The sequence below is a fragment of the Bemisia tabaci genome, chromosome 3 (genome assembly GCF_918797505.1).
Source record: "Bemisia tabaci chromosome 3, PGI_BMITA_v3".
Classification (NCBI taxonomy): Eukaryota; Metazoa; Arthropoda; class Insecta; order Hemiptera; family Aleyrodidae; genus Bemisia; species Bemisia tabaci.
Genome location: NC_092795.1, coordinates 45,963,497 through 45,989,039, shown reverse-complemented (window position 1 = coordinate 45,989,039; position 25,543 = coordinate 45,963,497). Strand labels below are relative to the sequence as shown.

Below are 25,543 nucleotides of genomic sequence, written 5' to 3'. Positions count from 1 at the left end.
CCCATCGTTAGAATACTGCTAGTCCAAAATGATATGAAAATAATACAATTTTAAAAATTCTTTGAAAAAAGAAGAAGTTATTTGGCGTATTCCTCGACTTCTATACATATAACCGAGGGTTATCTCGCGGGCCGAGTATAATGTTTTTCCGGCCATTGAGAGCTCTGTTGGCGAGGGGAGTAGCTCGAGATGCTTGATCCTCGCGAAACATTGTTGCCAGATTGTACTGAAAAATCAGCACTTTTCCCTCATTTAAACCCATGTAAAGTATCCAAAGATATTGGCATAACATGGCAACCTTGCTCTCAGGCTCCTCGAGACGTCTCAATCGACGCGTGAAGGAAAGACATCCTTTTCTCAATGCCGAGTCATTTATCAAACGCGAAATGGAACCCATCTCTAAGAAACATGAAAAAAGTGAAAAAATTAACGAAATGAAGAGGAACAGCACTCGTAAGGAGTTATGACATGATTCAGACAATACTAAACAGTTTGACCCGAAATTGACGCCAGATAATGATTTTACGGGTTTTTTAGGGAGGGCTGAAGTTTTGATGGGATCATTTTCAGGGGAATTGCTATTAGGAAATGCTGTTGCTTTTGAAGGGTTAAGAAAGGTACAGTGTGTTTGCACAGAAATGGTATCATCACGGTATGAATCTAAGTTTAATTGAATTTAAATTACGAGAAAACCACACTGAAAATGGGTTTCACGCCTGAAATAGAGGATTAAACATAATCAGGACATCTCGGGCCAATGGCATGCCCATTTACCGGAACAAAGGCTAGTTTTCGCTTTTGTTTGAGTTGATAATGAGCATGTCATTGACCCGAAAATACTGGTTGTGTTTACTTTCAAATTTTTGCCTTCTCAAATTTTTAGTGTATTTTTTGAACAAATAGTTGTTCATATAAGTCAAGTTGACAAATAAGTCATTCTTTTCCCCATAAGAATTGCATTTACCGGTAAATATAGGTATGCATAACTTGTATCAGTGTGCTCAGCGTGAGGCAGGGGCCCTACCTGCTTGCGGAGACGAATTAACGTTGAATATATTCGTTGAGAAAGTTCTCTGGAGAAAAAATAAAATAACTAGAAAGATGAAAGAGTCTTAAGTACCATTAAAACTTTCGCAATTGCCGTGTCAAGCGCTCAAACATCTTTCTAGCACTTTCTATAACGCCTTTCTCAAGGAGAACAATCTGCTTTTCCCTCTGTTAAGAAGGGAATATTTATTTTGCCTCGCATGTTGTAATCAACAATTACTGTAATTAACGAGCTGATTTTGGAACATACCTATATTTTCATTGTTGTTTTTTTAAGCATTCAAACAACTCTTTTTTATGATCAATGATAATGTGAGGTGACTGTTGTAATTGTTGTATACACTGATAAAAGAGGAAAGGTATTCCGATAGCACCTTTATTAGAAAATAAACACGACCAAAAATAAACTCTATAATATTATATCGTGCATGCATAGACCAGTCACCGTATAAATTGGACAAATTCTTCTTCTACAACACGAATTTACTAGAAATTTAGCATTTTTCCCTCTCATTGCATTTTTCATTGAATTTTAATTTCTGATTATTTCAGTGGGTCTGAAAATTTTGAGTACATAATATATGTCTATAAATGTTCTTAAAAAATTCAACAAAGAATAAAAAGGCAACATTTCAATGCATTCATACTGCGTTTTTCATAGCTGTGAGAAGTGTGTGGTTCAGATTCATTTTTGCTCACTGCTAATTGCTGTATGCTCTCTTAGATAGACACGCAGATTATCATTCGTGAGCAATGATCGCAATATTTTTTGTGTTGAAATTGTCGTATGATACTCAACAGTAAGTTATGAACTTTAACATCGTCTTTAAGCTTGTCGGAAACAAAGCGTACAGCAAATTAAACGTAATAGGGATATCTGAACGTAAATCAGAAGCAAAATCGTGTACTCAAAAGATACGGATAATCTTCATAAGACACTTGTAATTTATCAACATTGTTTCTTAGAGCCATTCAGCTGTGATTACTGTTCGACTATCGTAGCTCTTGAGTGTGTTAAAACAGTAACACCGATTATGTTACGCTAAAAGAACTTTCTGAGGATAAAAAAACTTTACTTGCCTCTCTCTCTTCCCCTCTCTCTCCCTCCCTCTCTTCGCCTTATCCCTTGTTCCTCTCCCTCCCCATTTTTATCTCTTAGCTTCAAGAGGATTCAAGGAACGTGTTGTTTCCCGAATCAAAAAGAGTATGTTTAATTGAGAGGGTTGGAGCACATGCATCGGGATATGCCAAAATAAAAAATAGTGCTTACAGTTTGTAGGCTCCCAAAAATGTTGACTGTGATGTGTCTCCGATAATTTTAGCTTGTACATTTCCGTAGAATTACGACTGAAATAAATGATAAAAATAATAAAAAAAAACTCCAATTTATGTTTACAGTTAAAAGCTCGGTGATGGATTTAGGCCGATCGTATAAGGAATCATATAAGTTGTCTTAAAGTTTATAGGGATGGAGCGAATAACACGAGTAATGTCTGATTTTTATTATCAATTTGTGCCTTTTTGGGCTCTATCACTCAGTTCGAAAAAAAGTAGTGCACATAATAAAGAAATAAGCAATGTATAGCATGTACATATAATCTTAAAACAGCTTTACAGCTTTTAACCCTATCTTTTTTGTGTCATTGTTATAATCTTTAATAGACTCGCACAAAATTTCATTGTATTGAGAAAAATAAATCCAGAGCCAGATGAAAAAAATTAATGCATAAAATAAAATTAATAGTAAGAATCCGACCCTTGATTTCATTATGCTTCTGGGTGCTGCCTGAGCGATTAATCACCCACCAGAGTTAACTGTGAAATTTCATCAATTCATACCGGTCATCACAGCATTCATTCGTCGCTCTTATTGTGAAAGTAAACGGCTTTTGAAAATCATTTGAAGAGGTTTGCATCTCTGGAAAACAAAAGGTGCGAGGCTGGAGGGAAGAATTGATGAACTGAAGATTGCCAAGCTGCAGTTTCCATGAATTTTTAATATAAAGTGCATCAGATCATTTGCGCAATTAATTTACGAGGTTTGAATATCAAAAAAAGATCTGTTAAAAAACACGCTAAATAACTTATGTTCTACCTCTGCTCTTAAAAATCTGCATTGACGAGTGTCGAGTGATATGTATCATACAACCTCAATCGATAGGCCCTGGTATAATAATCTAGACATTTTTGGCCAAGCAGTAACTGAGGAGGAAGAGTGAGGAAAAGAAAGGAAAGAAAAATTATGTAAATATGTTTTTAAGCGATTTTTTAAAACAACCTAAGCAGTCTCAGTTAGGGAAAACCTCTTCTAAAAATTCTAAAAATGATTTTTTAAGTTTGGTCTCCAGGATAACAAAATAAAAATAGTTTGAAAAAATATTGTCGAAAGACCCATTTAAAAAAAAAGTGAAAAAAAATTTAATACTTTTTTACCAACAATTCAAAAAAGATTTTTATCAACGTTTCAAGAATGATTTCTTCAGACCATTCAAAATGTTTTTTTAAAAAATGTCTGTAAATGAATTGTAACGTTATAAAACGACTTCAAAATGGTTAAAAAATGACCTTCACTTTTTATTAAAACGCATGAAGTGGCCTTGATTTATCCCCTTAAACGTTTCGAATTCGTTTTTTGGGGCGTCAACTTTGCTTCCAGTTCAAAAAACCGTCCCTAAAACACTTTATTTTTTCAGTAGATATTTTTACAAAAATACGTACATTAAGCCGCTTTTATAGCGCAGCCTCGCGCTCTGCGACGCCCAATAGCCATCGCCCCCTATCCTCCCAGAGACCATCGGGCAATTAGCACCTCCTGATCTCCTCTTCCACCCTTTGTCACCAACCTATCACAGGACGTCCACATCGTCACCTTCCGGGAGGGACCCAATCGAAAACCTGCTTGGGCAACCGATCGTCTGCCATCCTTTCCAAAAATAATTGTATTAATTCGAGTAGATGTGTCAACCGCGGCTCGTGGAATAGAATCCGACGATGATAAGTCAAAAAGGTCGAAGATAAACAATGACGTGAAATAACAAACTGTCGAAGGGATTGTTAAATGATAACCAACAAGGCGCAAAGGGCTCGGCAGGGAGACAAAGCGGGCTAATGATAATCAAAGCTGCGAGAAAAAAGTGTCATAGAATATGATCCCCGGCTTTCCGACCGTGCCCACCCCCGCGCCGCGCCGCCCCGCGCCGGTCGGCGGTTTCCGAGGCGCGCGATCGGCTTCAGTTCCGCGGTCCGTTTTGTTTAAGTGGGATTAGTGCCGGCCGACTATCCATCAACTTGACGCGTGGCGGGGCCGCCGCAACCGCCGTCGATCAAAACACCGTCCGTTTCCGGTTTCAGGACCCTGATTTCCTCCGCCATTTTTACGACGTCTCTATATGGGTCACTAAACCATGCAGGAATTTCGACTTGACGAGAGCCGCATGGAGCTCTCATGACATCTTGGCGCCGCCCCGCTCTCTTCCCAATATTTTAGAAACATTTGTTAACTAGTTCTGGTGATTAGTGGGTACTAAAAAAAAGTAAATTACGGGGAATAAATTTTTTTTCGAGTCGTATTTTTCAGAAATTTGACAAGAAAACGATTTTTTGGGGATAAAAATCACCTATAAATGCATAAAATATGACGAAATTCGGACAAGTATCACTCTTGGCGGCTTTCTTTGGTCAAGCAATAATTTTTTCATACTTAGTAGATATATTCCAGACCAAAATCAATGGTCGAATTAAAAAAAAAAGAAAAATTCAATTTTTTGGAAATTTTCCCCCCAAAAAACCAAAATTTTGAATTTTCGGAAAATCCTGACGTGATGGAATTTTTGGATATTTTTCCCGAATTCAGCGCTAAAAAATACAGAAGAATCAATCAAGACATGCCATGCAACACGACATGACCGAAAAAAAGCAGGGCTGTGTAATGTTCTAAGAGTTTGGATTCTGCGGATCCAAGAGCATTTTTTTCCAGTGAGCCAAAGCATAGAGAACAGGTACATTTCGAAAACCTGACAACATTTGTCATTTATCTTTTAAGGTTGGAAAGCAGAACCGATCACAATGAGATTTTCTCGTTGCTCAGTTTCCACGTGCCGCAAACGTCAAACGCCGCGTGGAAAACAACGCGACAGCGATACAGAGAAGCGATACCTCCAACTCCGAAAATTACGAATATCGACGGAGGGGAACTCCGCGAGGCTTCGCGTGAAATATGGGCTATTTTGTTTTCAGGAAAACTTTATTTTATGACCTCCAAAGTGCTGCGACCTTTTCCATCCCGCCGTGGAGCCTGGGTTTTCGCTTCGGGGAGTTGTACATTCCGGTCACGCGCCATTTTCTGACAGCGTACTTTCACTTTGCTCCTCAGACGGGTCTGGGTCAAAAATGTCAGATTGTACAAATAAATGTAGATATTTTACATGTGTTTGAATCGGGAAAGTGTTGATTTTTCAGCACGACCTGGCAGCTAACCCAGACTTGGGTCCCGGGGAAAAGGATGAGAGTGTTGGTTTCTGAACCCTTTCACGAGCGTTCAATTCACTTGCTCCGAGTCGGAGCCGACGGCGCGAAGGAACGCGGTGAAGTGATACATTCTGCTCGTCGAAACATTTTCTTATCAACGGTGTCAAAATCAACGCATGCAATTTGTCTTTTCAAAATATTGTAGTTCATTTTACGGTCGGAATGAGAGGTGATAAGACTCGATTCCTTGTAAGATCAATTGGTTTTGAGTAAAAACATTTCTTTTTGCCTCTGTTTTGAAACAGAAGTAATAAATGGTAAGTCGGCCGTGTTGAATAAAAACGCTGTTTGAACATTCAGTGTTCTCAAAAAAGGTACAGAGAAAGTAAGAGAATAATTTCCCTGAAAATTTTCAAATTTTTAATAAGTAGGTGTGAATAAAACTTTATGAGAAATTCAGAGAAAAACGTTCACGGAATGTTAAGAAATTTTTACTTTAGTGGAAGAATTTTGGCAACGTCTGAATGTTTATACGGCATTTCTCCTCAGCACGACAACGATTCGATGAATCTTCATGAGCATCTATTCGTACTCTGCTGTTATGCTGGTTGCCCACATAAATTTGAAGGCGTTTTGTAGAGAAATAATTTCTTGCACACAGTAGGTATATCTTGATTGTGTTCAATTTTTACCACATCTTCGAAAATGAGGTATCTAATTGCACTTTAGATCAAATTAAAAGAAAATATTTAACTGCTAAATAGTTAGCTTCAAAATTGAACAGATTGAGTGAAGCACAGTCACACGTACTAAAAGTTCAGTCACATGAACCGAATAGTATGAAAAGTGAAGGGCTACGATAGGATTGCGCTAATGCCCCATTTTCCCCCTTTTTGGAGATCCATAGAATTGCGCGAATTTTTTGGTACTGAAAAATCACATGTTTGCGCGAATATTCAATATTCAACGAGGAAGCGTTAAGCTGCCAACCTTGGTAGTTTGTGGTATATGACTACATCGCGGAAGACTGTCCATTCCCTCCTTTCTTACGGGCATGTCTCTTTTCGAAAGGATAGCCCTCGCAGCATGAATGACCCAAAGAGCTTTCATAGACATTTAAAAAGTGAACTAGGGGCCTGTGACCGCTCCGCGGCCGACAATCACTGAAAGAAGCTACACTTAAAAAATCGTAGAACAACCCTGCTCAAGTTTTTTAAAAGATGAATGGATTCAAATCCCGACGGGTACACCCAAAAGAAAGCGTGCATTCATCTCTGATTGCAAAGTTATGCACCACTTTTATGTTTTATTTTTAATACATTTTTTGAAAAGCTACACGCAGATTTTCTGCAAAGTTTCTTCATTTATCTAACTGGTGTCAAACAGAAGTATCAAAAATGTTGACGAAATATTTTCGTGCGTTCTATTTTTTTTTATGTAAAAAAAAAAAAAAAAAAAATTAAAAAAAAAAAAAAAAAAAAAAAAAAAAAAAAAAAAAATCTCATCGAAGTTTCTGAATCGTTACAATGAGGATACATATGTATTTTCCCTTTACTTCTGGTAAAAACTAGAGTAGAAAGTCAAGCATGATGACCCGCAGGTACTACAGCATTCCTGCAGTCTTGTAAGCGCTATGATGCGTTCCAGGCAGGGCCGCAACTGACCGACTGCGCTGCGTTTGGCGTAACGCGAGAAGTATTCATGCAGTCTTGTAGGCGTTAATATGGGCTTTGCGCCGACCGCACTGTTTGGCGCAATGCGTGAAGTATTCTCAAAGTCTCTCTTAAAGTCGACTAAAGTCGGACGAACGGGGTGCACTGCCGTGCTAAGGAAAAACGCCGTATGAGCCTTCGGAATTTGCCAAATTTTCTTCAATAAATGACAAATTTACTGCGCAACTTGATATTATTTTTCGTCAGATATTACAGACAATTTTGTTCGCAATTTAATCTAAGATATCTGAAAATTCCAGAGAAAAATAAGCTTGACTTTCCTAAAAAATACCTGTTTTATCCGGAGAAATTTGGCAACTCTCGAATGTTCATACGGCGTTCTTCCCTAGCACGGCATAGAGTCCCTTTATACTGAGAGTCAAGACAACACCCCTCATGGAGTCACAAACGGGAATAAAGGTTACAGAAATTGAACGTTCTTTGTAATCTTTGATCGGCCCATTCTCAAATTCCTTTCTCCGTTCCTTCTCTCATTCCGTTTGTTCCTTGTCGAACCCGTTATTCCCCGGTCCATTCCAAATTATAATCTTCGCAATCGGTGAAAATGTAATCTTTATTCCCGTTCGTGACACTGTGAAGGCCTAAAATACGGGAACCAATCAAAAATGGATTCACACTGTCTTGACTCTCAGTATAAAGGGACTCTAGCACGGCAGTGGACGCCCCTACCCTAGAGTACCTGTACAGCGAGAGTATAGACAGATGAGAAACTCCGAAAATCCATCAGGCCTTCACCGATGTCTGCGCGAATAAAGTTAGGGCCCAGAAATGCAGCCAACCTATGAATTTCAATTATCCAGAGCGCTTTACTAATACAATTGTTACGAACCATCGTTTATAAAGCACGTATTTGACTTACTTTTTGCAAAAATTCACTCATTTTTGCGGAAGAACGCTCGTTTATGTACATTCTTAGCCATCTTGGTTAGAATTGGAATCTGCAGACTGGCAGTGAAATTATGTGCGTTAGAAGTTGGTTAGAAGGGTGGCTGCACTTTTGGGCCCTAAGCCCTCCATGAAGGGATCTGTCCATACTCTCGCTATATAGGTACTCTACCCCCCCCCCCCCCCACTGGATCCACCAACGAGACCGAACTTTTTTACTCAGCAAAGTCTATTCCACCCGCGCTCCGAGTGCGAAAAAATGCTCATGTGTGAGGTCACCGGCGGTCAGCTTTGACGAGCCCTCCCGCGCGCCCGGTCGGGAAGTGCGTGGACGAGATAGCGCCTCAACTGGGACGGAACGGAGCGTTTCCCCGGCGGCGGCGGTGGAGGCGCCTCCTCCCATGACTCCTGTCTGCGGCGGGCGCCCGACGGAGTGGCCAGCGCCCGGGAGGGGCGGCCGGGCGCTTCAATTTAATTTTTCATCGCTGTGAATCATTGATTAAGCTTTTTCAATTGCGGTCGAAATCCGGTTTGTCTCGTGCAGGCAACCTTAAATAAATAATTCCCCGACTCCCCGACGCTCCATTCAGTTCTTTCCCTGGTTTTTTCGATCACACTTCCCACCTCTATTTGAACAGAACCAAGTTTTCAATTACGCGCACTCCACACTTCATAATCCGCCGCCGTTGCCGGGCCCCGCGCAAAATGCACCGCACTGAAAAAAATTCTCGGCGTTTTTACCAAGGTCCGTTGGTACCTTTACCATCTCACTTTTTTACGAATTATTGGTAATTTTACCAAGACAGACTTGTAAGCTTACCTAAAAAACGGTATTTTTACTGTTTTTTTCGGGTAAGAATACCACTTTTATTGGTAATCAATTCCCGGTAATTTTGCCATTTTATCTCGGTAATTCTACAACAGTCGATAAAAAATATTGGCGTTTTTACCAAGGTCCAGTAAAATCACCGAGAAATAAGTTCAATAATTTTACCGAGATTTCTCGGTAAAATACCAATTCCATAAATGGTAATTTTACCAAGAAAAAACTGGGATCAAATAGAACCCTGAATTCTTCGTAATTTTACCCTTTCCTTAGTAAATACACCGAGATTTTTTTTTCAGTGCAGGGTGCTCGGAGGAAAGCGTGTTTTAGGGGTCAAAATAAGAATTTTCCCTTCCTTCAAGTTTTTCCCAAGAGTGCCTCCAGTTGGATCTGTAACCTCTACCAAATTGCCGGGAAAATCTTCGTTTTTTTACGAATTTTGACGACAGTCCCAAAACTCATAAAACCGGCTGTCTTCACAATGAAGTATTTGCAGACGTCTGAACTTCAATGAATGGAAAATTTGCACACAAAAATTGTATTGCTTCTTCTGAAAGTGCTGAATGAGCTGAGTTCGTAGACATTTAATAATTTTTTTCATGGGAAATTGGAGAAAAAATGATTTGAAAGTGAGAAAATGTGCAGCCTTGTGACGTCATCTGGCGGCGTTTCCCATTTAAACACATGTATTTTAGTAGAATCGGTTATTTCGTCATATCTCCTCTAATAATTGCTCAATTTATGAATCAAGGGCATCTTCGTGTTCAGTTCACTCAGTAGATTCCACTTAAACACGACAATCATCAAATTTCAGACCCTTGCAAATTCTCCATTTCGTGTCTGTAAGTGGAAACTATTGAGAGAACTGGACACGAGGTTACCCATGGTACATAAATTGACCAATCATTGGAGGATATGACAAAATATTCTAATCTGCTAAAATGCATGTCAAAACCAAATGATATCATTGTAGGTGGTCATCTTCTCACTGATAAATTTATTTTTATACTGCTTCCCATATCAGAAGAAAATTATACTGCATGAAATCAGCTTATTTAGCAGGGTACTCTAGAATAATGATGCCTCCTTTATTTTTTTAAAAATAGGAAGTAAGATTGAGGAGACGGATTGGAAAATTAGATAAATATCCCGCTAGCCTCAGTAAAATATAGTTTATTGCGGTGATTTTATCCCGGAAATACTGTACGGCGCTGGCAATATTGAAATCTCTTCTACATCAGCGAATACGTTATTCCCTTTCTCCACATCGGGAAAATAAGTCGCTCTATAGTCCAGACTCTTAATGACATTAACAAGAAAAAATACTCTTGATTCAATCCGATTTTTCCTGAATCGAAGAGCCGAGCCTCTTGATTTGGGTAGATTTCAGATTGAAAAACTCCGATTGAATCAAGGTTTCTTTTTCTTGTCAATGTGTTTATGAGTCTGGACTCTACATCTAAGAGACTTTTTTATCCAGTGTAACAAAAAGGGATTATGAGAAAAAATAGAAAAAAATAGTCTAATCTATGAAAAATACTACTTTGCGAACGAGATGGATATTTTTCATCCGAACAATTCTGGACTTCTTTGGCATTCGTATCATTAGTACAACCTGATCGAATTAGCTGCGCCGTGCAAACGTTCGGTAGGCACGACTTTAGTGCATCGGTGTTCATGTCGTGTCATCTCGTAAATCGCACGAAACTATCTTGAACCGCACGCAATTGCAGTTTTAAGGAAGAAAACTATAACAACAATTGTATTCTTTTTAATTAAAAAAAATTACTCCTTTGATAAATATTACAATTTCTAATTCTTTAAAACTATTTATGAACACTCACAAACATGAATACGGCTGAAAATCTATATTCATGATATAACAGTCACCGACGACATAAAAAATAACTGACCTAGGATGAGTCTCTTCCGACAAGTCTCCACATTATTCTGGAATTATTCCTTGAATTTTGAGAATTAACTTCGCAACTCCGGATGCCTCGCCCCCTACGGGTTTTCTCTCTCGACCAGTAATACCCTTTCATCTCAGAGTCGTAATTTTGCGATCAGTATATCTTAACCATTATTAGTGCTTATTTATTCTCCGTTCTCTTCCGGTTTTCACACTATGGTGTTTCTCTCTCCAGTCCTTACCTATTTCCTGTCCAGAGCTCATGAATCCAGATCACCCGGGTTTTTCCTTTCCTTTTCTTCTTTTTCCTCCCTCTTTTTTCATCTCTAACGACAGTTTTTCTATGGTCAGACGCTTTCAAATGAATTTAAAAACGGCATCAAGGTCACCGCTGATGACCAACTGATCTTATCGGTAGACAATCATTAGATTAAGGATCGTTCATTAAAAGAAAAAAGCCGCGGGAATTGGCCTCTCCTCGGCCGACCTATTCTCAATCCTGTTGGTCATACTGTATTAAACTAGGTTAAGTTTCTGTGGACTCATAGCACTCGCACGTCCATCATAATCTTCAGTAAGTAGGAGTAGGTACTACCCTATTTTTTTAGTTTATTGATCAAGAATAAATACAAGTATACACACACAAAAAATGAACAGAGTAAATTTCTTAAGTCAATGCGTATTTCTTTAGAATTTATTTCTAGGTTGAACTTTAGTATAAATAATGGCGAGTATATCAATGAATCCAACCCTTCGAAGAATATACGCTTAAAAAATCTGCGAAACGTCAAGAAGACTGTTTTGCTGTCAAGAATAGCCGCAAAAATCTTCTCTTCGAAATTCAACAGGGACACATTCCCTCTGATGATCCCCGCGTTGAGACCGAAGTTTAGAATTTTTCCACATCTCTTAAGTTAAAAATCTGAATTTTGTGTATTTGTATCACACTTTCTTCAATTCTGAGAAACGTCCATTGCCTCACTTCCTGAATGTCTCTTAAAAATAATGATAAAGAAACCAAGCAAAGAGTTGATCGAAACGTTTGCTAGTTCACTATGTTAAGCTGGAATCTATTAACCTAACATCCTCTTGCACATTGTTTCATATAATTAAAGCATGGTCTGGGTCGCAATGATAGCTTATATTTGACAAATCGGCTGGTAGCTCAACTTTTGTTTTCATCATTATGAGTATTGAGCTGCTGAACAACCTTGAAGAAACTAGAGGGCTTGAAAGGAAAAACTTTGGGAACTAGTCACCAATGCAGACTCAGATTTTTAAGATAACTTTATCCTTACGTACTAATTAAATTAATAACAATAACTAAGTATCTCATTTGAAACTCATCCATTATTATCTCCACCCAATGCTTATGAATATCTCTATCACTCATATACTTGAAATTATAGAAATATAAGTAATTAGGCTGTTATTACTTTTGTATGTATACTCCTTTATTTATAAGCCCGTCGTAATTCAGTTTAAATGAAAAGACATTTTTATTTTATAATAAATATGTTTTATTTCCACTCCAGATAATTTTAGGTAGTATACAATTTGTTAAAATTAGGTTATAGCTAGTATTTTATAAGCTAAGTTAAAAATAAGCAAAGACACTTTATAGGCCTAAATGCTTCATCTGTACAAATAATATTTATCTTTTGCAAATAAAAAAAAAAAACTCCTTTATTTATAAGTTAAAATATTTGTATATATTTCCATTGTAGGAATATTACAATAAATTAACTCTATAAAAAAAAAAAAAAAAATTAAAAGTAGCCGAAAACCAACAAATCTTGTTACCAACTCACCAACTCAACAACCTTACATTCCTTCTCTGAATTAATGATTGTCCTGAATCTGTTCGCAGGTGCATCGCAGAGCGGCACGATGCAGCAGCTACTGGCCCTGCTCGCCCTGGCTGCGTGCCTGGCGGACGTTCGCGGCGCCTTCAAACTGACGTTGCTCCACACGAACGACATGCATGCACGCTTCGACGAGACGAACCAGAACACGGGACCGTGCAAGAACACCGTCTCCCACAAGGGTTGCTACGGTGGCTTCGCGCGACTTAAACATGCCGTGCTTGAAGCCCGCCAGAGAGCAACCCAGCAGGGGCGCAGCTCCTTGTTCCTCAACGCTGGCGACAACTTTCAGGGTACTCCTTACTACACCCTCTTCAAGTGGGACGTCACCGCTGACCTCCTCAACAGACTTGATATCGATGTCATGGTAGGTGGAAGTTTTATTAAGTAAGAGATTTTTTTAAGTAAAAAATGTTCAAAAGTTGATTATTACAAGAGTGGATTGTAGAAAAGGATCCCTAACAGTTTCCAGCTCCTCTTCTGTCTGGGACGGAGTGATTGAAAAGAAAGGACTCTGGACATTAGCGGTTTTCGCATGATACGTAAAAATCGCCGAGTTTTGGAGCCGTTTGATATTTTCAAAGTTCATTCCACAGATGTTAAAGCGGTAGATTATCATTCGTATAAAGGTAAAAAAATAAAATTCCGGACAATTGCGGCACTTAAAATAAGTTTCATCACAAAACTCCCAGCGATAAACTGGACATCCGCGGTTTTCGCATGATTTGTGCTTAGTCGGTTCTAAAACATCGAAAACGCATACTTCGCTTTTCGGGCAAAATGAGTTTATCAATACGCAATTTGAGGCGCTGAATCCGAATATGACCTCCGTTTTCTTCCATCACCCTCCGATTTTCCGGAAAAGCCGATTTCAATCGGAAAAATGACCATTCTTTGGCATTTTCGGTGTTTTTCCGACTGTTATCCCCTGCAGAATGTAGGTAAAGTTTTTCGTAGCTACGAGATTCAATTATGCCGATGACTTTTTAACTGATGAGTCCGGAAATGACCTTAATTTTTCCCTTTCACCTCATCTCAGTTTCCCGGGATAATGAGCAAATCCGAAGTATATTTGTCGGGCATGCAATTTATTTTCATAAATTTTCCTGAACCCGTGGTAGTATGTTACTTATGTACTTTGAGCTGCTAGATCTGAATATGACCTCGGTTTCTTTCTATCACACTTCAGATTTCCGGTAAAGCCGAGTTTTCCGAAGCCGAGTTTTTCTAATAATTACACTGTGTCGCATCCATGCAACGCCCCAAGTTTCTCGTCTATCCTTTTTCTCCTTATTTCTTCCAGCTTTCCTTTCATTTCTCAATTTCCAACATTTTAAGGCCTTAAGCCGATATTTCCAAACAATTAGACTAGACATCTAGTTAATTTAATGTCCTCTCTATCAGTAACGGTGAGCTGATGCAATGTCGACCGTTAATTTCGCATCCATGCCTCGTAAGGGCTGGAGAGACTTGTAAAACTTCACTTCGATTCCTACCATCTTAGCGGAAGCCTCGAGCTGTTCTCTCTGCGCTCAATCTAAGTCCTAGTCAAATTGCATTTTTGTAATATTTAGTGAGTTCCGAATAAAGCGTCCGGTCTTGTTTAAACAAAATTGACACTTCTACTTTTCAAATCCAATTTCTGCTCTCCCACTAATTCCGATATTTTCAGTGCGCATAAGTCGGATTTCTAGACGTTTCAGTCCGTCTAACTTACGCCGAATCCGGGTACGCGACACACTGATTGTTAGATGTATGTATGTATGAGCCGCTTTTACGGCGCGCTTGGGCGCTCTGCGACGCCTATTCTCCACAGGAATCTGTCATGGTAGAGATCCTCCGGAAGCTGGCATCTCTCCATCTCTTCACGGATACCCTCTACCCACCGTTTGGCTGGACGCCCTCTCCGTCGCCTACCTGGGGGGACCCACTCCAACACCTTCTTCGGCAACCTGGTATCAGCCATTCGCTGCACATGCCCATACCATACCAACTGCTTGGTCATGATATCGTGCACAATCGTCTTCTCAACGCCCATTATCTCTCGGACACGTTCATTCCTGACACGTTCTCTCCTCGAGATTCCAGCCGATCGTCGCCAGAAATCCATCTCGGTCGCCTTGAGCATTTCTTGGGTCCGCTTCTTCAACTGCCACACTTCACTGCCATAGGTGATAATAGGCTTGACAACCGAGTTATAAATTCTCTTCTTGTTGTCTTTGGAAATCCTTTGGTCCCAAAGGATCCCATTAAGCATGGCGATGGCTTTCCTTCCTAGAAGATTACGGTCCCGAATGGCCTGATCCAGCTTCCCATCCGAAGTCAGCTTCACCCCCAGGTACTTGTATTGTTCGCAACTTTCTATATGTTGACCATCCTCCAGGACTATGCTTTGCTGAGCACCTCCGACTGACATCTTTTTTGTCTTACGGACACTAACCTCGAGGCCCCATTTGCGGTACTCCTCCACCAACTTCCGGGTCATATACTCTGCGTCATCGTGATCTTGACTTATGACTACCTGGTCGTCAGCAAAGCATAGCGTGAACAGTGTTTCTTGGTCATTCAGAGGGACGCCCATGCCGGCACACTTTCTTTTCCATTCCTTCAGAACGTGCTCTAGATATATCTTAAACAGCGTCGGTGACAGACAACATCCCTGCTTAAGCCCCTTGGTGACAAAAAAACCGTCTGAAAGCCTTCCTTGGCACTTAATTCTAGCAAAAGCCCCCCGATAAAACTGCTTGACTGCCCCAATAAGTCCCTTACTAAAACCAGTTTCTTCTAGGACTTCCCAAAGTTTCACAAGAGGAATACTATCATAAGCCTTTTCAATATCCAAAAACACTAAATGAAGCTCCTGGCCAACAATTCTCTTCTTTTCGGTTAACTGGGTAACACAGAACAGATGATCAGCGGTAGACCGACCAGCCCTAAACCCTGCTTGCTCCTCCGCCTCGAACGGGGTCCACTCTTCTTCGATCTTCGCTTTCAACACTTTTCCATAAATTTTACTTATCGTTCCTGTTACCGCTAACCCTCTGTAGTTCCCACAGTCATCCTTCCTTCCTTTTTTGTGCGACGCTGTTATCCAGGCCTCTTTCCATTCTTTCGGGATGTCATCACCATCAATGCACTTCTGCAGCAAATCCCTGAGATGGTTAACCAACTTGCCAGTCCCACATTTAATTAACTCGGCTGGAATGTTTCCTGGCCCAGGAGCTCTTCCATTCATCAATTCCCTGATTGCTTTGACCACCTCCTCAACTCGAATTTCCATTGAGTGATCCTCGACTATATTTTCAGCATTCCCCGTTTGAAACTCTGGTCGTCCTTCCGTCAATAATTTACTAAAATGTTCGTCAAGCTGTGAGATTGTTATCGGAGATATAATGTCCCGTTTCATGTCCCTTCTTAGACCTTTGATCCTTTGATTGTTAGATACTTTTCCAAAAATAATTAGAGCCTCTAGAGATAATTTTGAAAAATATCTTTGGAGCACATCGTGTGGTCCTTTTAATATGTAACGAAAAATGTGTATTTTTTTCGCGATAGAGGTAAGATGAGTTATTTTATCATTATCAAAACTTGTCGAAAAAAAAGCTGAATTTTTATACTTCCGAAACGATGACGAGCCAAACCTCGCATCAAAATATCCAACTGAGTTGAACTTACATTTTCCAAGCAAAAATGTACACATTATCTTAAAATGTAAGGGTGTAATCTCCCCCTCATCGAAACTTTTTTGTTTCGGGTTGCAGTCTCCGGGAACTTGTTCAATGCGAGGACGAGGAGGAGGTCTAACGCTTTAAAAGCTTGAGAGAGGAGAATCAAGATCAGTGGCGTGGCGTGATTCGATATATATCGATATTTCCCCCATTTGAAGCTATGGTAAAGAATCGATTAATAAGGTGTTCGCTGCGAACACCCTGGTAATTGATCTTTTTTCATAGGTTTAAATGACACCACAATCGATATATCGCAATTCACGCCACGCCACTGATCAAGATTTTCACAAAAACTTCACGTAACGATCGCGGGGCACCTCACCTGATATCTTCGCATTTAGAATCAATAGGCCCGGGTTCGCAACTCGATGTAGGGGTAGGGGAAGGGAGAAGCGGTAACTTTCCGGGGCGGGAAGGGGGGGGGCAGAGGTTTTCGTTCGGCGGGCGGAGGGTGGTTCGCTGTAAAAAAAATCCGTCTCGACCTGTTGAGAGACACCTGTTCCGAAACGGATCACGCTTCTACGTCTCTGACGCATTAATGGTACATTATCCGCCTGCTTTCTCCTCCGAGCACCCCCCTCCCCCACGAGCCCGCACAGCTTTTTAGCCCCGGCCTCCGACGCGAAAGTTTTTCTAGGTCAACTTACACTCTCGCTACCGCCCCAATCTCCCAATCCCTTGATGGCTGTTTCCTTTTTTTTAGACCCCCACCCCCTTTTCCGCCTCGCAGGAAAAGAGGCTTTCCCTTTTTCGTGGAATTACCGGAGTGCAGTCAGTTAAACCGCGGCTCTGAAAATAACGCCCCCGGGTATTTACCGGCAAATAATCAGCGAGGATCAAATGGACGTATTTCTGCCAAACGGAACGAAGTACATTGAGACATGAGCCCTAAGACCCATAAGAATATATGCATAGCAGGGCCCACGTCTTAATGCACTTAGTTCCGTTTGGCAGAAATACGTCCAAATTAAGACGCCCACCACTTTCAACTCGATGAGTTCAGTTTAGTTAACAATTTAAGACGGCGGTTTTTCCTCACTTTATTTTCTCTTTTCGACTGATTTTTTTTGAGGAGGGGGGGGGGGGAGAGGATCGGCTTAAAAACTCGCATTGCATGTTAGATACCTGTTTTATAACCGTAGGTGTTCATCAAAGAGGTAAATGTTTTCCCGCAATTCCGTGGGTATGCAACTTCAGCTTCTTGGAAATTGAATTTGTTGTATCGTATACCACGATCATGAGACGTCGTAATCAAACAAGATAAAGTGAATTGCTCTTGCACTTTACCTGCTCCGACTTTCACCTATGTTTGTATAATGCATGCATCATTTTGAAGGTCAAAAAAGGGATTTAAACAAGCTGATCAGGAATGTTCTTTATGAACTCCTTGCATGGTATCCTGGTAAGCGAGGGACGCTTTTCAAAAACTTGCCGGAGGTATATGTCTTTGATTTTTAATCATTTTCCCAAAACCGAAAACAATTTTTCTTCTTGCGAGAAAAATAACATAGTCTTTTTTAAATTTTCTAGAATTATTCTTCGTTCATCTGTATAATCGGTAGATATTTATTGGTCATTCAATGTCCGAACGAGAAAGCATGACAAAAAAAGAGAAAAACACCGCAGGCTGAGATGATTATGATAAATCATTGGACTATGTTATGTCACAAGAAATCAATATTTCTTGCACATTTTAGAAACAGCATTCGGATAAGATTATGCAAAAAAGAACTGAGGGGCATAAGATACAGTCCAAAATTCACTCAGTCAACCCACAGATTTGTAATCTGATGATCACTGTTTATTTTTGAGAATGAGGAAGTGCATAGATTATTCACTAAGAGTTCGGGGAGTTGCACTATGAAGTTGTTAGAGTGCACTTCACAAAAACTCACTTAAAGGAACGGTAAATGCTTTGGGAACGCGACGCGACATGGAGTCTGCAGGTCAGATGGGTGGAGAAAAACCTCCGTTTGAGGCATGCTTGGACTTTTATAAATTTTGTGATGTAATGGGTCACGCTTTTAGTGTCCTGCTCTCATTGGTGGGGCGGTCTTAATTGGACCGCGTCCAACAGAAAGGAACCAAGCCACATCAGCTATTGCCAAATTTAACCGGGCAATTTAATTGTTCACGGGAGAACGTTTGTACGGATGCATTTGTAAATTTTAAGGAATTCGCTTCGTACTGTGCAGACAATCCACTGAAAATTGCACAAAAATCCGCACAACCGTTTTCATGTAAAAAATTAAATTGCCCGATTAAATTTGGCAATAGCTGATGTGGCTTGGTTCCCTTCTGTTTAACGCGGTCCAATTGTCTACAATCTAGTCGATTAAATCATCGTCGATAAGATTATTGTTAGCGTGATAAGAGACTATGAGTGTATTTTGAACTGAGTCTGAGATAAAAAATGAATTGAATATACTACGTATGCTTGAGTTGACGAAGGGAAGATTAGTTTAAGAGAATTTGGAAAATATCAAATTTGACAAGCTGTTCGGGAAAAAGAGGTCTGCTCGCTTCAAAGTGACCATATTTTCAAGAACACGGCACGAAAGTGGGTATGAAAAATTGTTGACAGTTATTCACGGTGATCTGCCGACAAGCGCTTGGGCACAATCACGTGAATTTTTACAAAACACAGTTGCTTTGTAGCCAAAAATTGTTCGACAGTATTATTTTTGCCTTATGTCACCGATGCGTTCCGATATTTTTCCTACATGCAGATGGGCGTTTTTCTGGTAGAGCCAAAAATACTGGTTTCTCATCACAAAATATGGTCCAATTCGTCGTTTTCCGAACGAAGGAACGCAACTATATCCCAAGATTGCAAAATTGCCTGCTTCCAGGACTTTATTTCCACCTACCTTTCGTCCATTAAATAAATATCCACCGCTATTTATGTCCACTAAACGTTAAGTCCAGTCTTTATTAAGTCCACATGACTTAATGTCCAACCATGAATATGTCCAAAATTTTCCAAATCGTGGACATTTTTTTCTTCTCATTTAAATGACAGGAACCACCTCAAAAATAAATGCATACTACTCCTACCTTCATTCTTAAAAAAACATTTCATTCATGAATAAAGTCATGAAGGAGAACATACTCTAAGAGCAGATAAAACCATATATTCATGTGTACACTGTACGGATATGATAAGATGAAAACCAAAGCGGGAGCCTAGGAAACGCTCCAATGCCGAATTAAACATTTTTCAGTAACAGATGCAGTCAAAATTGAAAGTCCTCTTTAACTAGTTCTTTCGTGCGCCTTCAATCTTGTAGGATACTGTGCAACGCCTCTGACGCGAAATAGTTGCTTAAAGCGTTGCGGCGCGGCAGGCAAATCAGCGTGACACGTGCATAGACGCCTACAAACCTAACGGAATACTTCATGCGTTGCGCAATGCGTGAAGTATCCCGTTAGGTTTGTAGGCGCCAGTGCGCGTTCTGCACTGCTAACACGCCGCTCCGCTCTGTGTTAGGCTCTAATATTTAAACTCGCGGAGTCAGCGTTTGTCAACTCATGATTTTGAAATGTTTGCACTCTCTGCATTGATTATTCCCTTTTAAACTGATGAAAAAGAAATATGTACTACTGGAAAATGTAATGTGTTTTTTTGTAAATATAATAGTGGTTCCATGTCAAATTTAATGATTTCCAAAGCATTCAAATTTATTCTTTTATGTTTTGGGCTTTTACTGTGCTGCAGCGTGGTGTAAGCGCAACCAAACGCTCAAAATTGGACGTATTTGACTCAAGGAGGTCGATGTACGAACAAGTTAAACACAAAAAATTGCGTGCTTCTTAGTTTTTTTCCTCTTTTATTAATTTTTGTATAGTTTCTTTCATCACAACTACGGCTCATTGAGATTCATATCGATGCCATTGCTTGGAAAAGGTTTTACAAATATTTACCACATTTTAAAAATGTAAACGTTTTTAAAATGAAGTAATCAATGTCATTAAAAGAAAAAAAAATGGACATTTAAGGCATATTTTACATCGGAAATTTCAAGGATAGAAATGAAACCAAGTATTTACCAAAGACAATTTGAAAAGATGAATCAAAAGAAGAAATTAACATTTCATTTAAAATATGAGTTACGATAACAACACCTCATTTTCTCTTAATTTTCTCATTTCGATATTGTCAATATAATTTTACACACGGACTAAAATATGACGCTTGAATTTGATTTTAGTGGACTTTACATTTGTGAACTTGACTTAGTGGACGTTTAAGTAATGGACTTCACAATAGTGTGGGCTTTGGAACTGTGGACGTAGAAATTGTGGACGAAAAGTCTGTGGACATAAAAAAAGTGGACATAAAGTCCGTGTACCAATTGCCTCGACCAAATTCATAATTTTCAAGGATGTATCCAAGGAATTTTTGTCCGTTTTTCTGATTTTAGCTCAAGATCGGAAGAGAAGTCGGTAGAAAATTTAATTAGAAATTTCCAAGATTCTCCTAGTTGAAATTCAATTTGTGCAGGGAAATTTGGCAGCATTGAAATATAGTTTCGTTCTTTCGCGAGGGAATCGACGAATTGTCACTTTCCAAAATCCAACGATATCACGTAAAAAATGTCAAGATTAGCTTCCGACTTTGATCAAAATATGTGCCAGCTCAGACGTAGCATCCAGTAGCGTGGCGTGAATGACCGATTACTGTATTTTCCCACTGTAGCCATGGTAAAGAATCGATGGTTAAGGTGTTCGTTGCAAACACCCTTTCATCGATTCTTTTCCATAGGTTTAAATGACAGATCGATCGATACATCGCAAAGCACGCCACACTACTGGTAGCATCGTAACTTTGACAGAAATTAAACCGGTCTAAAAACAATGACGAGCTTTACATGATTATTTTACGTATACTTCACACAAAACCGCAGCGAAAACGAACCAGGGCGCTCCGAACAACAGAGTGCATCGTGAACGAACCGTGTCCAGAAAGAACAGGTCGGATTTTAACATTTTCGAAACAAATATCCCTCCTTGATACAGGTTCCGGGGTAGTGAAAATTGATGTTGCACGAGCCGTGCGGTGGGATCCAGGGGAGGTTTAAATTTGACATGATGAGAGCTTTTTCAGCGTTATCTCGCACAATACACCGGGTGCTTAATTAAGAGGGATTCTTCAACGGGAGAGGGCGCCACCGTTCGGCCACGGCCCTGCTGATTTAATTACTGGAACGACGCCCGGTGCATTCTAGAGCCCGCCGACGCGACGTCGGCCCGGTAAGTAAATGGCACCGAAGAGTTTTGTTGACGCATTCCATTACATTGAAACGATAGGCGCTTCAATTTCGCCGTGTTCCGAGGTGTTTTGCCTCTTCAGACAATTACGTCTTGTCTTTATTAAGTTTTTTTCCCCCCTCTCGCGTCAACCGTTAACATTTAAGTCAACCGATAAGTGGAGAGGAAAGTGCTACCATCGGTTTTTTCTAAAAAAAAAAATATGGGTGCTTTCGAAGAGAGCGAAATAATTTAAACTATATTCCTGACTGATTTTACACTGAAAAAGAAGTATCACAATTTCAACTATACCTCCAGCTGATTTTGGCACCAACCGTAAGAGCAGTTGCACCAGCTAGAAGTGTAAAGGCACCAGCCAGCGGAATAGTTAATCGAACCACGCTTTCAGCCGACTTAACTTTACCTCTGGATTGTGCAACTACTCTTAATAAGTGGCGTCAAAATCAGCTAGGAGTATAGTTGGGATTGTGATACTTTTGCTTCCGTGAGAGGTATGGTTATGGTATGGTAAGGTATGGTTGATTCAACCACGTTCTGATTCACCTACACATCTGGCTGGTTGATGCACCTACACTTGTATCTGGCGCCAAAATCAGTCAAGAATATAGTTGAAATTATCTTGATTTTCCCGCATATAATGACAAGAACATGGGAAAATTAATGCGGTCTTAAGGCAATTATGAAGCATTAAATCACAACTTTAGAGTTGTCTATAAATAATGAAACGCTCCCGGAAATGGATGTCTGCGTTCAATTTACGCGGGTTTAAGTACGAAAAATGCATGGTGTGTGATTTTACTCTTAAAAGATACTCCTTCAACCACACATTTTTCGGTCGGAGGTGTTCGAAAAGTGCGATATGTGCAAATCGTTGAGAATCGTCAACGTAATCGTTAAAATTTCTGAATTTTAAAGGTAAATCGATTGATCAATGTTTCTCTTTTTTCATCTTTCTCAAAGAGAGTTTAGCGTTGGTACTTTTCTTTTTCTTTACCCACATAAATTGATTGGAATAATTATTCATTACATTTGTTTAGTAATACGGTGAAAGGAAACCATTGAGAACGTCTACAATATTTAATAGGGTGAAATTAATCTCAACCGAATCTTTAAATAATTATTCCAACCATCCAGATCATTTAATATATTTGAGCGTTATTACACGAAAATAAATTTGAGCTGTTGTCAGGATACATCTCGACGATTGAAACGCAAAAATGCGTAACTCGATCACAGTGTTGCATAATCTCCACTCCTCTTTTATTTTTTAATAGGAGATCAAACCAAAATGATACCTTAAAATTCTCACAGAATATTTTTGACATACAGGAGAAAAATCGCCGATATTTTTAAGAAGTAACGATCAATAGTTTTCCATGTAGAGACTAAAGTACGACAGGAAGTCTGCAACGTTGCAAACCGAGATACGTGTTTCTGCAGTTTCACCATCGATATCGCACTTTTGGACGTATTTCTATCAAACGGAACTATGTGCATTAAGGCATGAGCCCTGAGACCCATAAGAATACATGCGTACCAGGACTCACGTCATGATGCACATCGTTCCGTTAGATAGAAATACGTCCATTTCTTCCTCGAGTGTGGATTAGAACCGAGTGTTTGTGCACGAAGAAATATATCAACAGCTTTTATGAGAGCAAATAATTACGCCCGCGAAAAAAATACCAAAAGCGGCTGACAGAGAGACAGGATACGGAACACGGCTCGTGGGAGAGATTCAATTATGATTACGCAACGGGAATGCGTGCAATTTCTCGCGCGGAGCTCGTTGTCAGAGTTCTGGAATTCCGAGCTGGATATAAAAGCAAGTCACCGGCTAATCGCTCGCGTGGCAAACCTTCGTAAAAGTGGGATGCGGGAGTTGAGGGTGAGTACACGAGCCAAGACAAATAATTGATTCTACTGGAAACTCTCGAGATTGCTCGGAGAAGTGCATTCTGCGCAGGGATGCCAAAATTAAACTCGTCCTGCTCTTTCGTCCTGCGAGCTATTTGTTGAAACTGAAAGACATAGCTATAGACAAAGAAGACAAGAGGGATACAGAGGGATTCTATTGAGGGAAGTTGCAATTGGTTGCAACGGATAAAGGAGGTATAGGTGATAGACTAGTGGAAAACAAAGAGTATGTAAAAGCAGCCCGAAACGGAAACGACAATCGAAAACACAGGAAAAAGCGGAAACAAGGCTAAAATTCAAAATATAAAGGCAGGACGTTTCGGTACCTTACGGCACCACTATCAACTGCAAAAAGAATTAAAAATAAAAATAAAAAAGAAATTAAAATAAAAACCAGCAAACGGCGTTACATAGTGAAATTGGTAAAAATCAACCGAATTACGTACCAACCAATCAACCAATTTTTTACCAATTTCACCATGTAACGCCGTTTGCTGGTTTTTATTTTAATTTTTTTCTATTTTTATTCTTAATTCTTTTTTGCAGTTGATAATGGTGCCGTAAGGTACCGAAACGTCCTGCCTTTATAGTTCGTATTTTAGCCTTGTTTCCGCTTTTTCCTGTGTTTTCGATTGGTGATAGACTAACTAACGGCAACCCACGATGGACCGTTTAGTTAGTCCTTTATTTACCCCTTAGTCTATAGTATATGGGAACCACCCATTTCAACCGATAGGATAGCCCAACTTATTCTGTCTCTATCGCTTTGTCTATCAATTCCAACATTCGGCTCGCAATTCCGCTGTAGGATTTTGGAGAAATCGAGAAATTTTATACACTGATTTGAGAAAAAATGTGCTTCAAATATTACGCTGATATAATGTGACTGAAAAATATGTAGTTCCCCTGAAAAACTAAAAATGTCTTTAATTCGATGTTTATACTTGACAGACCTTAAAAAGTAATCCGACGAGAGGAAAAATTGGATTTTTTTTTTCATAAAAATGGAAGAATCTGAAACTTCATTTACTCAAATTCATGCGTGAGAAGAAAAAGAAAATCAAGAAGACGTTGCTTCTCATACGAGTATGAGTAAATGATCTTGCGAAGTTCACGGGCTCAATACGCCTCTCTAAACTGTTTGCTCCAAAGTTTGCCTCAGAGTCTTGTTTGAGTCATTTGATTAAATTATTCTCACTCAAATGAAAAAATTGAAAGCATTTTGCTGTTTCTCTCTCTTATTGTAACGCGTCGAAAGCTACAAAACCTTTAACAGCCCTAAGTACAACTATATATTTCTACTCAATAGATGTCCATATCGTACAACCAAACAAATGAAGGCGTTCTGGATTTTCATAACCTGAAACATTTTATCAGACGCTACACCAACAGCTATATGTAATAACCCCTTGCCCCTTAGACACAACTATTTCTGCTTTATCGATGTCCATGTTGCACAACCAAAAACTTGAAGGCGTTTTGGTTTTTCTAAGTTCATAAGAATTCGTTGGATACAAAACCTTAAGCGAAGCTATAGAACCATGCGTTGGTCCTATACTTTTTTTGAGATGGAACTGTTTTAAATCACCAGTTTTACAATGATTCTGAGAATACATCAATTTTGAGGCCTTAATGGCTCGTCAGCGACCACACAGCCGGAGATTTTATAGAGCAGTCAGTTCTGGCTTGGATTTTCGTAAATATTCGCCTCATGCTAGTATTTCATCCAGTTTTATTAGATCGTTTTATCTACTCAGCAAAAGCCTGGCATTGCGAGAATTCAGCGAAAACCTGTGTACCGTAAAGCTCGGCTCAAAACAGGGCGAAACAACAGAATATTTTAAATTTGCATTTAAAGCTTCATGCAAATATAAACTCCACATTCAACAGAA

The 25,543-nt window shown here is 39.6% G+C and overlaps 2 protein-coding genes across 2 annotated transcripts in view; one reads left to right on the top strand and one right to left on the bottom strand.

The window, feature by feature from the left end:
* LOC109030582 (protein 5NUC) overlaps positions 1 to 25,543 on the top strand; it is a 100,105-nt gene that overhangs the window by 15,642 nt on the left and 58,920 nt on the right. Inside the window, exon 2 of the mRNA XM_019041618.2 lies at positions 12,741 to 13,102. Within this exon, the coding sequence (XP_018897163.2) occupies positions 12,761 to 13,102 (342 nt within the window). The 5' untranslated portion in view covers positions 12,741 to 12,760. The remainder of the gene's footprint in view (positions 1 to 12,740; positions 13,103 to 25,543) is intronic.
* LOC109030581 (Rap GTPase activating protein radish) overlaps positions 1 to 25,543 on the bottom strand; it is a 240,819-nt gene that overhangs the window by 179,317 nt on the left and 35,959 nt on the right.